The sequence below is a fragment of the Oncorhynchus tshawytscha genome, unplaced genomic scaffold (assembly GCF_018296145.1).
Source record: "Oncorhynchus tshawytscha isolate Ot180627B unplaced genomic scaffold, Otsh_v2.0 Un_contig_12004_pilon_pilon, whole genome shotgun sequence".
NCBI lineage: Eukaryota > Metazoa > Chordata > Actinopteri > Salmoniformes > Salmonidae > Oncorhynchus > Oncorhynchus tshawytscha.
The window spans coordinates 25,001-40,907 of record NW_024609044.1 but is presented as its reverse complement, the minus strand read 5'-3'; the positions used below and the strand labels follow the sequence as shown (position 1 = coordinate 40,907).

General features: G+C 48.5%; 1 protein-coding gene and 1 long non-coding RNA gene across 2 annotated transcripts in view; both read right to left on the bottom strand.

The window, feature by feature from the left end:
* Positions 1-1,959: 1,959 nt before the first annotated feature.
* Positions 1,960-9,393, bottom strand: LOC121844148. Its single transcript, XR_006081885.1, has 2 exons — positions 9,275-9,393; positions 1,960-3,371 (listed from the first exon to the last, which is right to left on the bottom strand). It is a non-coding gene; the product is annotated as an uncharacterized LOC121844148 (long non-coding RNA).
* LOC112238008 (serine/threonine-protein kinase LMTK1) overlaps positions 9,368-15,907 on the bottom strand; it is a gene marked incomplete at its 5' end in the record, with an annotated part of 31,303 nt that continues 24,763 nt past the window's right edge. Inside the window, 10 exon segments of the mRNA XM_042314069.1 lie at positions 9,368-9,528; positions 9,804-10,017; positions 10,272-10,436; positions 11,143-11,388; positions 11,523-11,761; positions 11,889-12,366; positions 12,445-13,521; positions 13,563-14,624; positions 14,627-14,863; positions 14,866-14,899. Of these exon segments, the coding sequence (XP_042170003.1) occupies positions 9,368-9,528; positions 9,804-10,017; positions 10,272-10,436; positions 11,143-11,388; positions 11,523-11,761; positions 11,889-12,366; positions 12,445-13,521; positions 13,563-14,624; positions 14,627-14,863; positions 14,866-14,899 (3,913 nt within the window).

Below are 15,907 nucleotides of genomic sequence, written 5' to 3'. Positions count from 1 at the left end.
TGCATTTAAACATACAGGGCTGGTTTCCCAGACACAGAATAAGTCCTGGTCTCAAAACCTATTTTAATGGTGATTCTCTATTGAAAGTGTTTGTTAGTCCAGGACTACGATTCATCTGTGTCCAGGAAAACCATCCAGAAGAGATATTATGACCAAACCAGTTTGGCTGTGGCTTCACCTGGGTGGCGTCCCAAATGCTCTATGGGCCCTGGTCGAAAGTAGTCTACTATAAAGGTCCCATTGGGTCCTGGTCAAAAGTAGTGCACTATAAAGTGAATAGGGTGCCATTTTAGGATGCAAATCTCTTTCTTCTATTCATCCCTCTTTTCTCTCCCTCTGTCACATTCCACTCATTGTATCGCTGGTTAAATGAAATGTGAGCAAAGCTACTGTATGAATCATTACATGGGCTAGACAGTAATGTATAATGCTTTATAGGGTCATTTATAATGCATTATAATACACTAATAATGTTTTGTTACCAACTGACCCTTGAGTTTCCAGGGACAGACACAAACAGGGATCCTGGGTCACGTTCATTAGGGCACTTAACAGAAAAGGTTTTGCAATGAAAAACGTTAATGAGCGTGTCTTATTGGACAAGTCGGACAAGTGGGCAGCAGGTAGCCTAGTGGTTAGAGCCAGTAACCGAAAGGTTGCTGGAACGAATCCCCAAGCTGATAAGGTAAAATCTGTCATTCTGTCCCTGAACGAGGCAGTTCCTCGGTAGGCTTTCATTGTAAATAAGAATTTGTTCTTAACTGACTTGCCTAGTTAAATATATATATATAATTTTAAATCCAGATAGTTTCACCCTCATTTCAGTACTTTCCCCCCCTATTCATACCTAAGGAACACGACCCTCATGGATCTATGCTGTAACAGATCCACTACATTAACATTACAAACAGTGTTCTCCGCCTTATATTTCAGTCATGTAGACCCAACACAGGGGTGACCTGAAACGTAAATGCAGGTACAGTAGATGTATTTTCAACATTGATCTATAGGTGGTTCTACTAACAGGCTCCTACAACACTCGGCTGAAATGGCACTCTTATCAGGTTTTGTTCAGTACAAAAAAATGTGTTCCAATTTTCACGGCTTCAAACCCTAAATACATCTACCTTAGAGCTTCTCAACTGGCCTAATAATTCTAATAGAGGAAGTGCATGTTGAACAGATGTGGAGGTCTTCATTGACCAGAGAGAGGGAGGACCCTTACCAAAAAAGATTGCCATTAGAGTGCAGTGTCCAAAATAACTTTTTTTTTACTGCCGTCATTTGGCAGTGTAACTGCAGTATAACTGAGGTTCAACTGCAGTATAACTGAGGTTCAACTGCAGTATAACTGAGGTTTAACTGCAGTATAACTGAGGTTCAACTGCAGTATAACTGAGGTTCAACTGCAGTATAACTGAGGTTTAACTGCAGTATAACTGAGGTTCAACTGCAGTATAACTGAGGTTCAACTGCAGTATAACTGAGGTTCAACTGCAGTATAACTGAGGTTCAACTGCAGTATAACTGAGGTTCAACTGCAGTATAACTGAGGTTCAACTGCAGTATAACTGAGGTTCAACTGCAGTATAACTGAGGTTCAACTGCAGTATAACTGAGGTTCAACTGCAGTATAACTGAGGTTTAACTGCAGTATAACTGAGGTTCAACTGCAGTATAACTGAGGTTCAACTGCAGTATAACTGAGGTTCAACTGCAGTATAACTGAGGTTCAACTGCAGTATAACTGAGGTTCAACTGCAGTATAACTGAGGTTCAACTGCAGTATAACTGAGGTTCAACTGCAGTACACTGCAGTTATTCTGTAATTACTGCATCCAAAATACCACAGTTGACTGACTGGTTACTGCACTTTTACTGCAGTTTCAAAACGGCAACCTTTTTTTTGTAAGGAGAGGAGTAACTAACGTTACAAAGAACTGTGAAACAGACACATAACAGTGTTACCAAGTTGTAAGCAGAGCCATATATATTATAACATACATAGATTTCAACAGGGCTCTGGCTCTTATGATCTGTTATGTAAGGGATAATCAACCAGAGGCTATGGGTTCTATGGAAAATAATGAACGATGTGGAAGGTGTGTTCCAGCTGACTTTCCACTTTTCCAGTATGCATAGAGCCCCAAGTTGATTATCCCTTTTATACCAGGGCTATAATTGAACACATTTGCTGCTAGAAATGTGTTAATTGGCCAGTAGAAATGTGTTTAACATCCACTGAAGGTAGCTAGCAAGTTTACTAGACAGCGACAGTGGTTGCCTTGGTAACCGAACAAACTGACTCGCTAGTTTAGCGAACTAAACCATCAGTACTAGTTCGCCATTATGAAAATCGAATTCAAACATGCCAATAATGTTTTCAATTGAACTTTTGCTTTCAAAAGCAACTCAAACATATAACATGTAAGAACGCACCTTTCTATCGTGCAAATATACCGTGAGTTATACGGAAATAATGCACGCTCTAGAATGCCCTTCAAGCCAATCAGAAACACATATTCAATGCTATGGTATAACATCATAATGATACATTTTTTTATCCCTGAACTAAAACATCAGCAAGACCGTCCACCTTCCTGTGGCTTTGTCAAGGGAGCACAGTAGGTTTCGCAGTACCCCCACCCCTATTCCTCTGTCATTTGTAAAGGGGGGTTGTCTTCATCTTTGAACCCCCACAGAGAGCAGCTTCCTGTGGGGCGGTCATCAGCCGTTATTCAATGGCTCCAGGGAAGCACTGTAACACTGTTCTAGAAGATCCAACCAGCCGATGAGCAAGCAGATGGAGGACCAAAGCAGCCAATGAGAGAGCAGCAATGAGACCAAGTCTTGTCATTTTTTCATTTTTTGTCTCTTTTTCCTTTTCACCAAATGACTTGACGCTACTGAACGTCAATGGTGATTTGAGCAAATACGTTATTAATAATTGTCATAAGTGTAGATGTTATATATCTCTAATACATCTATATTATCAGTCACATACTGCTTGGTTGTGGTCCTCTCAGGACTCTGTCATCGTTCCTACAGCTATCTCTCTGTCTCTCTCTGGAGTAATAATACAAAGTAAGAGAAGGAACCATTAAGGTGTTTGTCTGCATCCGAAATGGCACCCTGTTCCCTATGTTTTCCACTATTGTTGACCAGGGCACATAGGGAATAGGCTGTCATTTGGAATGTAGATGTTGAGTCACTACGATACAAGGCATTGGCTCATACAGGGTCATCAGGTCCTTGAGATCCCAGGTCTGAACACCTGGTAGTCATACTAGGAGAGGAGGTATACTCCTTCCTGTCATGGAGAAGACCCCTTCAATCCTTCTTTCACTGCCTCTCTCCATCTTCACTGCTCCCTGTGAGACAAGAGAAGAGGATTCGTTAGCGCAGATGTGACGTTTTCCCTTTTCACACTGTCATGTCGACCTAAGCTGTACTGACCTGGTAACATAGAGTCCTGTTCACAACACTGAGCCCAGGCTAGCTGTACTGACCTGGTAACATAGAGTCCTGTTCACAACACTGAGCCCAGGCTAGCTGTACTGACCTGGTAACATAGAGTCCTGTTCACAACACTACAGTACTATAGTACCAGGGGAGTGTTCAACAGGACACTAGTGACTACTACAGTACCAGGGGTGTGTTCAACAGGACACTGTGACTACTACACTACTGAGTACCAGGCTAGTGTTCACAGGACACTGGTGACTACTACACTACTACAGTACCAGGGGAGTGTTCAACAGCACACTAGTGACTACTACACTACTACAGTACCAGGGGTGTGTTCAACAGGACACTAGTGACTACTACACTACTACAGTACCAGAGGAGTGTTCAACAGGACACTAGTGACTACTACACTACTACAGTACCAGGGAGTGTTCAACAGGACACTAGTGACTACTACAGTACCAGGGGAGTGTTCAACAGGACACTAGTGACTACTACAGTACCAGGGGAGTGTTCAACAGCACACTAGTGACTACTACAGTACCAGGGGTGTGTTCAACAGGACACTAGTGACTACTACAGTACCAGGGGAGTGTTCAACAGGACACTAGTGACTACTACAGTACCAGGGGAGTGTTCAACAGGACACTAGGGACTACTACAGTACCAGGGGAGTGTTCAACAGGACACTAGGGACTACTACAGTACTATAGTACCAGGGGAGTGTTCAACAGGGCACTAGTGACTACTACAGTACCAGGGGGGTGTTCAACAGGACACTAGTGACTACTACAGTACTACAGTACCAGGGGAGTGTTCAACAGGACACTAGTGACTACTACAGTACTACAGTACCAGAGGAGTGTTCAACAGGACACTAGGGACTACTACACTACTACAGTACCAGGGGAGTGTTCAACAGGACACTAGTGACTACTACAGTACCAGAGGAGTGTTCAACAGGACACTAGTGACTACTACACTACTACAGTACCAGGGGAGTGTTCAACAGGACACTAGTGACTACTACAGTACTGTAGTACCAGGGGGGTGTTCAACAGGACACTAGTGACTACTACAGTACTACAGTACCAGAGGAGTGTTCAACAGGACACTAGGGACTACTACACTACTACAGTACCAGGGAGTGTTCAACAGGACACTAGTGACTACTACAGTACCAGGGGAGTGTTCAACAGGACACTAGTGACTACTACAGTACCAGGGGAGTGTTCAACAGGACACTAGTGACTACTACAGTACTATAGTACCAGGGGGGTGTTCAACAGGACACTAGTGACTACTACAGTACCAGGGGAGTGTTCAACAGGACACTAGTGACTACTACAGTACCAGGGGAGTGTTCAACAGGACACTAGTGACTACTATAGTACCAGAGGAGTGTTCAACAGGACACTAGTGACTACTACAGTACTGTAGTACCAGGGGAGTGTTCAACAGGACACTAGTGACTACTACAGTACCAGGGGAGTGTTCAACAGCACACTAGGGACTACTACAGTACCAGAGGAGTGTTCAACAGGACACTAGTGACTACTACACTACTACAGTACCAGGGGAGTGTTCAACAGCACACTAGTGACTACTACAGTACCAGGGGTGTGTTCAACAGGACACTAGTGACTACTACAGTACCAGGGGAGTGTTCAACAGGACACTAGTGACTACTACAGTACCAGGGGAGTGTTCAACAGGACACTAGGGACTACTACAGTACCAGGGGAGTGTTCAACAGGACACTAGGGACTACTACAGTACTATAGTACCAGGGAGTGTTCAACAGGGCACTAGTGACTACTACAGTACCAGGGGGTGTTCAACAGGACACTAGTGACTACTACTACAGTACCAGGGAGTGTTCAACAGGACACTAGTGACTACTACACTACTACAGTACCAGAGGAGTGTTCAACAGGACACTAGGGACTACTACACTACTACAGTACCAGGGAGTGTTCAACAGGACACTAGTGACTACTACAGTACCAGAGGAGTGTTCAACAGGACACTAGTGACTACTACAGTACCAGGGAGTGTTCAACAGGACACTAGTGACTACTACAGTACTATAGTACCAGGGGTGTTCAACAGGACACTAGTGACTACTACAGTACTGTAGTACCAGGGGAGTGTTCAACAGGACACTAGTGACTACTACAGTACCAGGGGAGTGTTCAACAGGACACTAGTGACTACTACAGTACCAGGGGAGTGTTCAACAGGACACTAGTGACTACTATAGTACCAGAGGAGTGTTCAACAGGACACTAGTGACTACTACAGTACCAGGGGAGTGTTCAACAGCACACTAGGGACTACTACACTACTACAGTACCAGAGGAGTGTTCAACAGGACACTAGTGACTACTACACTACTACAGTACCAGGGGAGTGTTCAACAGGACACTAGTGACTACTACAGTACTACAGTACCAGGGGAGTGTTCAACAGGACACTAGTGACTACTACAGTACCAGGGGAGTGTTCAACAGGACACTAGTGACTACTACAGTACCAGGGGAGTGTTCAACAGCACACTAGGGACTACTACAGTGCCAGGGGTGTGTTCAACAGGACACTAGTGACTACTACAGTACCAGGGGAGTGTTCAACAGGACACTAAGGACTACTACAGTACTGTAGTACCAGGGGAGTGTTCAACAGGGCACTAGTGACTTTTACACTACTACAGTACCAGGGGAGTGTTCAACAGGACACTAGTGACTACTACAGTACCAGGGGAGTGTTCAACAGGACACTAGTGACTACTACAGTACCAGAGGAGTGTTCAACAGGACACTAGTGACTACTACAGTACCAGGGGAGTGTTCAACAGGACACTAGTGACTACTACAGTACCAGGGGAGTGTTCAACAGGACACTAGTGACTACTACAGTACCAGGGGAGTGTTCAACAGGACACTAGTGACTACTACAGTACCAGGGGAGTGTTCAACAGGACACTAGTGACTACTACAGTACCAGGGGAGTGTTCAACAGCACACTAGTGACTACTACAGTACCAGGGGAGTGTTCAACAGGACACTAGTGACTACTACAGTACTGTAGTACCAGGGGTGTGTTCAACAGGACACTAGTGACTACTACAGTACCAGGGGAGTGTTCAACAGGACACTAGGGACTACTACAGTACCAGGGGAGTGTTCAACAGGACACTAGTGACTACTACAGTACTGTAGTACCAGGGGTGTGTTCAACAGGACACTAGTGACTACTACAGTACCAGGGAGTGTTCAACAGGACACTAGGGACTACTACAGTACCAGGGGAGTGTTCAACAGGACACTAGTGACTACTACAGTACCAGGGGAGTGTTCAACAGGACACTACTACTACAGTACCAGGGGAGTGTTCAACAGGACACTAGTGACTACTACAGTACTACAGTACCAGAGGAGTGTTCAACAGGACACTAGTGACTACTACAGTACCAGGGGTGTTCAACAGGACACTAGTGACTACTACAGTACCAGGGGAGTGTTCAACAGGACACTAGTGACTACTACAGTACCAGGGAGTGTTCAACAGGACACTAGTGACTACTACAGTACCAGGGGAGTGTTCAACAGGACACTAGTGACTACTACAGTACCAGGGGAGTGTTCAACAGCACACTAGTGACTACTACAGTACCAGGGAGTGTTCAACAGGACACTAGTGACTACTACAGTACTGTAGTACCAGGGGTGTGTTCAACAGGACACTAGTGACTACTACAGTACCAGTACCAGGGGAGTGTTCAACAGGACACTAGGGACTACTACAGTACCAGGGGAGTGTTCAACAGGACACTAGTGACTACTACAGTACCAGGGGAGTGTTCAACAGGACACTAGTGACTACTACAGTACCAGGGAGTGTTCAACAGCACACTAGTGACTACTACAGTACTATAGTACCAGGGGAGTGTTCAACAGGGCACTAGTGACTACTACAGTACCAGGGGAGTGTTCAACAGGACACTAGTGACTACTACAGTACCAGGGAGTGTTCAACAGGACACTAGTGACTACTAGTACCAGGGAGTGTTCAACAGGACACTAGTGACTACTACAGTACTATAGTACCAGGGGAGTGTTCAACAGGGCACTAGTGACTACTACAGTACCAGGGGGGTGTTCAACAGGACACTAGTGACTACTACAGTACTACAGTACCAGGGGAGTGTTCAACAGGACACTAGTGACTACTACAGTACCAGGGGAGTGTTCAACAGCACACTAGTGACTACTACAGTACTATAGTACCAGGGGAGTGTTCAACAGGACACTAGGGACTACTACAGTACCAGGGGAGTGTTCAACAGGACACTAGTGACTACTACAGTACCAGGGGAGTGTTCAACAGGACACTAGTGACTACTACACTACTACAGTACCAGGGGAGTGTTCAACAGCACACTAGGGACTACTACAGTACCAGGGGTGTGTTCAACAGGACACTAGTGACTACTACAGTACCAGGGAGTGTTCAACAGGACACTAGGGACTACTACAGTACTGTAGTACCAGGGGAGTGTTCAACAGGACACTAGTGACTACTACACTACTACAGTACCAGGGGAGTGTTCAACAGGGCACTAGTGACTACTACACTACTACAGTACCAGGGGAGTGTTCAACAGGACACTAGTGACTACTACAGTACTGTAGTACCAGGGGAGTGTTCAACAGGACACTAGGGACTACTACAGTACTGTAGTACCAGGGGAGTGTTCAACAGGACACTAGTGACTACTACAGTACCAGAGGAGTGTTCAACAGGACACTAGTGACTACTACAGTACCAGGGGAGTGTTCAACAGGACACTAGTGACTACTACAGTACTACAGTACCAGGGGAGTGTTCAACAGGACACTCGTGACTACTACAGTACCAGGGGAGTGTTCAACAGCACACTAGTGACTACTACACTACTACAGTACCAGGGAGTGTTCAACAGGACACTAGTGACTACTACACTACTACAGTACCAGGGGAGTGTTCAACAGGACACTAGTGACTACTACAGTACTACAGTACCAGGGGAGTGTTCAACAGGACACTAGTGACTACTACACTACTACAGTACCAGGGGAGTGTTCAACAGCACACTAGGGACTACTACAGTACCAGGGGAGTGTTCAACAGGACACTAGTGACTACTACACTACTACAGTACCAGGGGTGTGTTCAACAGGACACTAGTGACTACTACAGTACCAGGGGAGTGTTCAACAGGACACTAGTGACTACTACACTACTACAGTACCAGGGGAGTGTTCAACAGGACACTAGTGACTACTACACTACTACAGTACCAGGGGAGTGTTCAACAGGACACTAGTGACTACTACACTACTACAGTACCAGGGAGTGTTCAACAGGACACTAGTGACTACTACAGTACCAGGGAGTGTTCAACAGGACACTAGTGACTACTACAGTACCAGGGGAGTGTTCAACAGGACACTAGTGACTACTACACTACTACAGTACCAGGGGAGTGTTCAACAGGACACTAGTGACTACTACACTACTACAGTACCAGGGGAGTGTTCAACAGGACACTAGTGACTACTACACTACTACAGTACCAGGGGAGTGTTCAACAGGACACTAGTGACTACTACAGTACCAGGGGAGTGTTCAACAGGACACTAGTGACTACTACAGTACCAGGGAGTGTTCAACAGGACACTAGTGACTACTACAGTACCAGGGGAGTGTTCAACAGGACACTAGTGACTACTACAGTACCAGAGGAGTGTTCAACAGGACTGACCTCCAGAGTTCATGTCTGGATTGGGGACGTGTGTGATGGAGAAGCGGGAGCGGGACACGCTGAAACGGGAGAACTGTGATGCTGCTGTTACTGCTACCGGCTTGCCCTCGGGAGGTTGTCCTCGGGAGGCTTGTCCTCGGGAGGCTTGGCAGCAGGGACCGGGATGGGATCGGAGACCGGTGGCTCAGCTGTAGACGGGCTGGACAACGGGCTGGTCATCAATGGGATGTCATCCTCCCACTCAAACCCTCCACCTGAATATATATATATCCCTATATATATATATATATAACCCTCTTATTATATATATATATAGAGATCATTCAACCCTCTTGTTCTTGTACACCACAACACACACACACACACACACACACACACCACAACACTTGTTCACCACACAGACACACACAACCACAGAGGAGTTCTTGTTTAGAACTGATACATTCTAACCCTCTTGTTCTTGTATCCCTCAGAGATCCATTCTTAACACTTAACTGTTCTTGTAACTGAAAGTATTTTTCACTCTTACCTTCTTCTGACATGTTGCCATCAGAGTCCTCTGAGGCGTGTGGTGCCCTGCCTGGGGGGTGGAGGTGGTGGCCCATGGTGGGGTGGTGGTGGTGGTGGCCCATGGTGGGGTGGGGCTGGAGGTCCGGCTGGGGGTTCTCCCCGCCTGAGGCCTGGCCGCTGGACTCTGCTCCTGGGGGAAACGTGAAGTCAGCCAGCTCTCCTGTGGGGCTCTCCTGGAGGTGAAAGAGAAATCAGTCAGAAAGTCTCAAATACATCTACCAGTACAGAAAACAATAATTCAACTGGCCCAACTTTAAACACCACTTTTATGTTGTGTGACTGCTTATAAATAATTTGTGATGCATCTATGCAGTGGTTATAAAGACTATGAATTATCTATAATGCGTGGTGCCTTTTTAAAAATCCAGAATGAAATATTGCCATTGATTGACCATAGTGATGTCACTATGCTTGCAGAGTGACTGACCTGGTCGAACAGGAAGACGGTGACGTCATCAAAGAAGGACACGGCTTTCTTCTTCCTGTCCAGCTCGTCACAGAAGGACTGTGTAAGGAGCTTAGGCATCTTGAGGAGGCTGCGGAGGTTTCTGGACCCACTACTATCGCTCACCACCACCGGCACCCCCATCACCTAGTCAAGTCAAGTGAGTCAGTCACAACACACTTCACATCAGTGTGTCTTAATCCTGGTCCTGGGAACCCAAAGTGGAGCACATTGTAGTTTTTAACCTAGCATTAACACACCTGATTCCACTATTCATGATGAGTTGATTAGTTGAATTAACTGTGTTAGTACTTGGCCAGAAACACATAATGTTCCTCAGGTTTGGGAAACACTGCTTTACATGATTAAAGCTCCAATCTACAGCGGCGAAACAGCCACCTCCATTTCACAGGAGGCTGCTGAGGGGAGGCTCATAGTAATGTCTGAAACGGAGCAAATGGAATGGAATCATGTGTTTGATGTATTTGATACTAATCCACTTATTCCGCAGCAGCCATTACCACGAGCCTGTCCTCCCAAATGAAGGTGACACCAGACTCCTGTGGTCGGGTTGTGATACTACAACAAAAATACATGACTTCAAACAATAAACCGTGTTTTTTCCTCTCTGACATCATTGCACATCATTGCATGCCAGATAGAACAGCAGAGTATTTTCTACCATTCTGTTTTAACACCACACTGGATGCTCATTTCCTCTGAGCTAAAATGATAAGAAATGCGCCTGGGGTGACCAGTGGCGCTGCTGCTCCTATTGCGGATCTCAGGTTTAAAATAGAATAACATCATGTAGGAAAATGGGGAACGTGAATATAACCAATATATAACCAACCTCCCCCTCACTGTCCTCCTCGCTCAGCTCCTCCTGCAGGTTGTAGCTCCGCAGCTCCTCCTCTGACTCACTGTCGTCTGACTCCTCCCCTCGGTTAGAGGAGCTCGCCTCTCCACCTCCCGACACAGCTCCTGGAGTGAGGGGGAGCAGGAGAGGAGCGATGGAGATGAGGTGAGTAGGCCAACAGGACCGTTCTGGTGTCTGCTGTAGCCAGCCTTCTCCTCCTCCTCTTCGTTCTCCTCCTCTAACTCCTCATACTCCTCCTCTTCCCCTCCTCTCTCTCCATTCTCTCCATCCTCGTCGACCTGATTAAACTCTGGCATGTCCTCCTCAGTTGATCCCTGCTCTCCCTCCTCGTCCTCCTCCTTCTCTTTCATCACCTCCTCTCTGTAGTCTATGGTAGAGTCGGAGCCCAGGGACTGGATGGGGGAGTAGTCATCCTCTGAGGCCCTGTGATGGTTCTCCTGGTCAGGGTGTCTGGCTGAAGCCTCCTGCACTGTGGAGGAACCCTCAGACACCATGGTGGAGCTGCACCCAGATGCCGGCTCCTCGCCGCTGTGCTCAGACTCCAGGCCTACAGCATCGTCAGGGGCAGACTCTTTGGCCAGACAGCCCCCATCTGAGGGGGAAGGGGGCCAGCATGGAGAGGCGCGGGCCAGGGGCCGAGGAGGGAGAGGAACCTGTGGTAGTGTCAAACACCACCACTCCATTTGTGTTTGTGTTTCCTGTCAGGTCTGTCAGTTCACGGTAACCGTCCTCTCTCCCCGTCTGTGGTTGGAGTTCATCTCTCCTCGCTGACCGTATCCTCTGTTTCGAGGCTGTGTGCCCCACAAAGTCCTTCTTATCTCCTGGACTGGAGAAGAAGTTACTCCCTTCATCCTGGGGACTCCTCTCGTTCTCCGCGTCGTAGTCAGAGAAGTAGGCAGAGTCCACGAACGGATTCTTGTCACTTAGTCCCTTTAGCTGCAGCTCAGTGCAGCCAGAGGAGGAAGAGGTACACAGAGTGACCCCAACCCCATCACCCAGGTCCACCTGCTGAAGGACCATCTGGTCCGACCTCGGCCCCAGGCTAACCCCACCGCGGGCCAGGTGGCTCCCACCGAGGACTGGGTGTTGTTGCTGGTTTCCTTCGCAGTCCAATAGGAACTCCCCATTCCCACCTCCCTCCTTTAGGATGAACTCTGGGCTTTCATTGTTCTCTGTGTCGTAGCCACTGTCCAGGGACTTGGGGAGGAGAGATGAGGAGGTGAAAGAAGAGGAGGTGAAAGAGGAGGAGAGGGAGGAGGAGGGATGGAGAAAGACGTCATCAAGGCTGAAGGCCTCACAGGGGCTGGCGGTGGTAACCGACAATGACAGCGACAGCATGTCCAGGGTGTCCACGGAGTCGGGGGTTCCCACCGGGTTCTGCAGGGAGCGTCCGTCGGGGTGGTGGGCGGGGCTTAGATCGTCTCCTACCTCGTCAGCATAGTCCAGGGAGTAGTCGGCCAAAATTCCAGAAGTGATATCCGTTATGTCATCGTCCTCATCGTCGTAGCTACAGTTGCTGATGTCCACTAGGCTGATGCTGGAATGACCGGCCATCTCCAACCCACTGTCCAGCCCTCTGCTAGCCTCAAACAAGGACCCGACCGGCTCTAGCAGTACCCCTTCAGGGTGGGCCAGCCCCATCCCCAGCCTCCTCTCCCCCACACCACCAGACATCACCTCCACTGGACCTCTGTCTTTAACATATGAAGGTGTCTCCCAGACATTACCCCCCTGCTTCTCTGTCAGGACTGCCTTAGTGCTGAGGCCTGTGCGAGTGTCAAGCTCCATGTATGTGGACGGAGATTGGATACAGCCTGGTCCTGGGATCATCTTGGGAAGGGAGAATTTCCTCTCTCCTGTAATCAGAGATGGGTTTTTACTGTGTCCCTCTACAGACACCGTAGTTGTAGTTTTGGTGGTGGGGACGCCGTCCTTTACACCACCTTTGAGGTTAACACACTTGACAGCAACAGAGGAGCTGGAGAGAGAGTCAACAGCAACACCTCTGAGATGATCTAGGGTAGAGTGGTCTGAGAGACACACAGGTTTATCTCTAGCTCCGTGACACAGGTGACTATATGTAGTAGCACTACTGCCCTCATTGGGTCTGCTAGAGGAAGAGCAGACAGCGCTCTCTCTCCCTGTGGCCTCCATATAGCTGAAGGCTCTGGAGCTGTGCTGCTGGCACATGTTGCTACTGTTACACGAGCCTGTTACAGTAGAGGAGTGTGTCGTGGTGTTGGTGTAATGGAGGTCCAGATAGCTGTCCTGTGATTGGCCCGTCTGCCTAAGGTCAAAAGTCATGCTGTTGTTATTGGCCGAGTGGTTGGAGGTCCAGTTGGTGGCTTCTCTCTCAGAGAAGAGATCACCATCGTCGATGTCCCCAGTGTCACTTTCTCCTCTCCTCCTGCCCCCACCAAAAGTCCCCCATCCCCTGTCTCCACGTCAATGCTAATATGTTTAGCCATGGGTAGAGTCTTTCTGAGGGGACCCATCATGTCATAGTAGCCTTCACTAACCGTCCTCCTGGCTGTGGTGGAGAAGCCTTGGCTAGCCTCGAGGTAGGGGTCACAGTGTCCCAGACTAGGGCTACTCAGGCACTGGGAGTGGGAGGACCCCACCCCCAGAGGGGTTTCCAGCCTCCCCATTGGATGATGCAGGTTCAGCTGGGACATTATGGGCGTGTCCTCTGGTGATTGGCAACACGTCTCTCGAATGGGCGACTGTTCACAGTAGAAAGCCTGTCTCTGATTGGGTGAGAAGTACTGGTGGGACCGCCCCAGCTCCACGGGACTGGCTGTGCTGGCTGTCTGTCTCAGGAGAGGCTCCATGGTCAGGGACAAGGCCGGGCTATTGTCAGAGTCATGGGTACTGTGTTTACCCCCACTGCTGTCGCCTGCTGCTGCTGACCAGTAGGCACTGGGCTGGGACTGGGACTGGGACTGGGGCTGTGGGGTTCTGCTCCCTGAGGAGAGGCTGCCATCCTCAGCCTCCAACCCAGGGCTGTAGTCAACCACACTATCATCCAGGTTGATATTACACTCCACCGGCTCCTCAATACGGATGTAGTACTCACTGCCGACCGAAGGGCTGTGAGCGCTCAACACCGGCACCACCCCTACCCCCGACCCTGACCCCGATCCGGAGTGGTCGGACTCGTAGTAGGATGGGGAGACCCCCAGAACAAGCCCTCCACCCCCTCCGTCCCCTTTACAGCTGCCCGAGGTGGAGGTGTTCCCGACGGGGTAGTATACGTCCTGGTAGTGAGGGTTGCCCTGGCCCAGAGGCCCGCTGGTGGATGAGGAACAGTATGGCTGCTCGGCTCTCGCCTGCTCCCACTTGTACTCAAAGTTGAGCCCACCATAGCTGGTCTCTGTCACGGTCAGGATGTCGTCACCGCTGTCTGAGTGGAAGCTGTCGTGGGAGAAGTGTTCTAGGAGGGGAAGGAGTTGCGGGAGGTGGAGGCCGGCTCCAACTCCACGTCCCCAGGGATAGATGGTCGGGCTGGGGCAGGGACAGTAGTCTGAGTTAGTGGTGGAGGGGCTGGGGCGGTGTGGCTGTGAGTGGAGCTGCCAGTCAGGTTGGGTCTCAGGGAGTTCCAGCGCTGTTCAAAGTCCTCCTGGACTCCACTGGCCCCCTTGGCACACAGGTAGGTGAGGAGGAGGTGTACCTCCTCACTGTTGGGTCTCTGCTCTCTGGCTGCAGCCAGCAGAACTGCATCACTTCATACCTGGGGGGGACAGAGAGAGGGGGAGAGAGAGGAGGGAGGGATGTGGGGAGAGAGCGGGAGGGAGGGAGGAGGGAGGGAGAGGGGGAGGGAGGGAGGGAGCGGGAGGGAGGGAGGGAGGGAGGGAGGGAGGGAGGGAGTTACTCTGTAATTCTGGAGGTTCATCAATATTCCATTTATTATGAAAAATTGCTTTATCACACTGAAATGAGGCAGCTACCATGGAATTGATTTAGAAAACAGCAATATGATGAGGAAGTCCTTCGTCAGCTGTTTCTGGCCGCCAGTCTTACAATTTGACGAGAATATATACAAGCCAGGGACAGAAACTGTGATTGGAAAGATTGGTCAGCATATAGGAAGGTGTCTGTGTCTGCGTTCAATACGCAGTGGGTTTTAAATGAGTAACATGCTTGATAAAAGGAACACTATTTGCCAGACATCCAGAGAAGGATGAATACATACAGTGGGGAGAACAAGTATTTGATACACTGACATTTTGCAGGTTTTCCTACTTACAAAGCATGTAGAGGTCTGTAATTTTTATCATAGGAACACTTCAACTGTGAGAGACGGAATCTAAAACAAAAATCCAGAAAGTCACATGGTATGATTTTTAAGTCATTCATTTGCATTTTATTGCATGACATAAGAATTTGATCACCTAGCAACCAGTATGAATTCCGGCTCTCACAGACCTGTTAATTTCTCTTTAAGAAGTCCTCCTGTTCTCCACTCATTACCTGTATTAACTGCACCTGTTTGAACTCGTTACCTGTATAAAAGACACCTGTCCACACACTCAATCAAACAGACTCCAACCTCTCCACAATGGCCAAGACCAGGGAGCTGTGTAAGGACATCAGGGATAAAATTGTAGACCTGCACAAGGCTGGGATGGGCTACCTGACAATAGGCAAGCAGCTTGGTGAGAAGGCAACAACTGTTGGCGCAATTATTAGAAAATGGAAGACGTTCAAGATGACGGTCAATCACCCTCGGTCTGGGGCT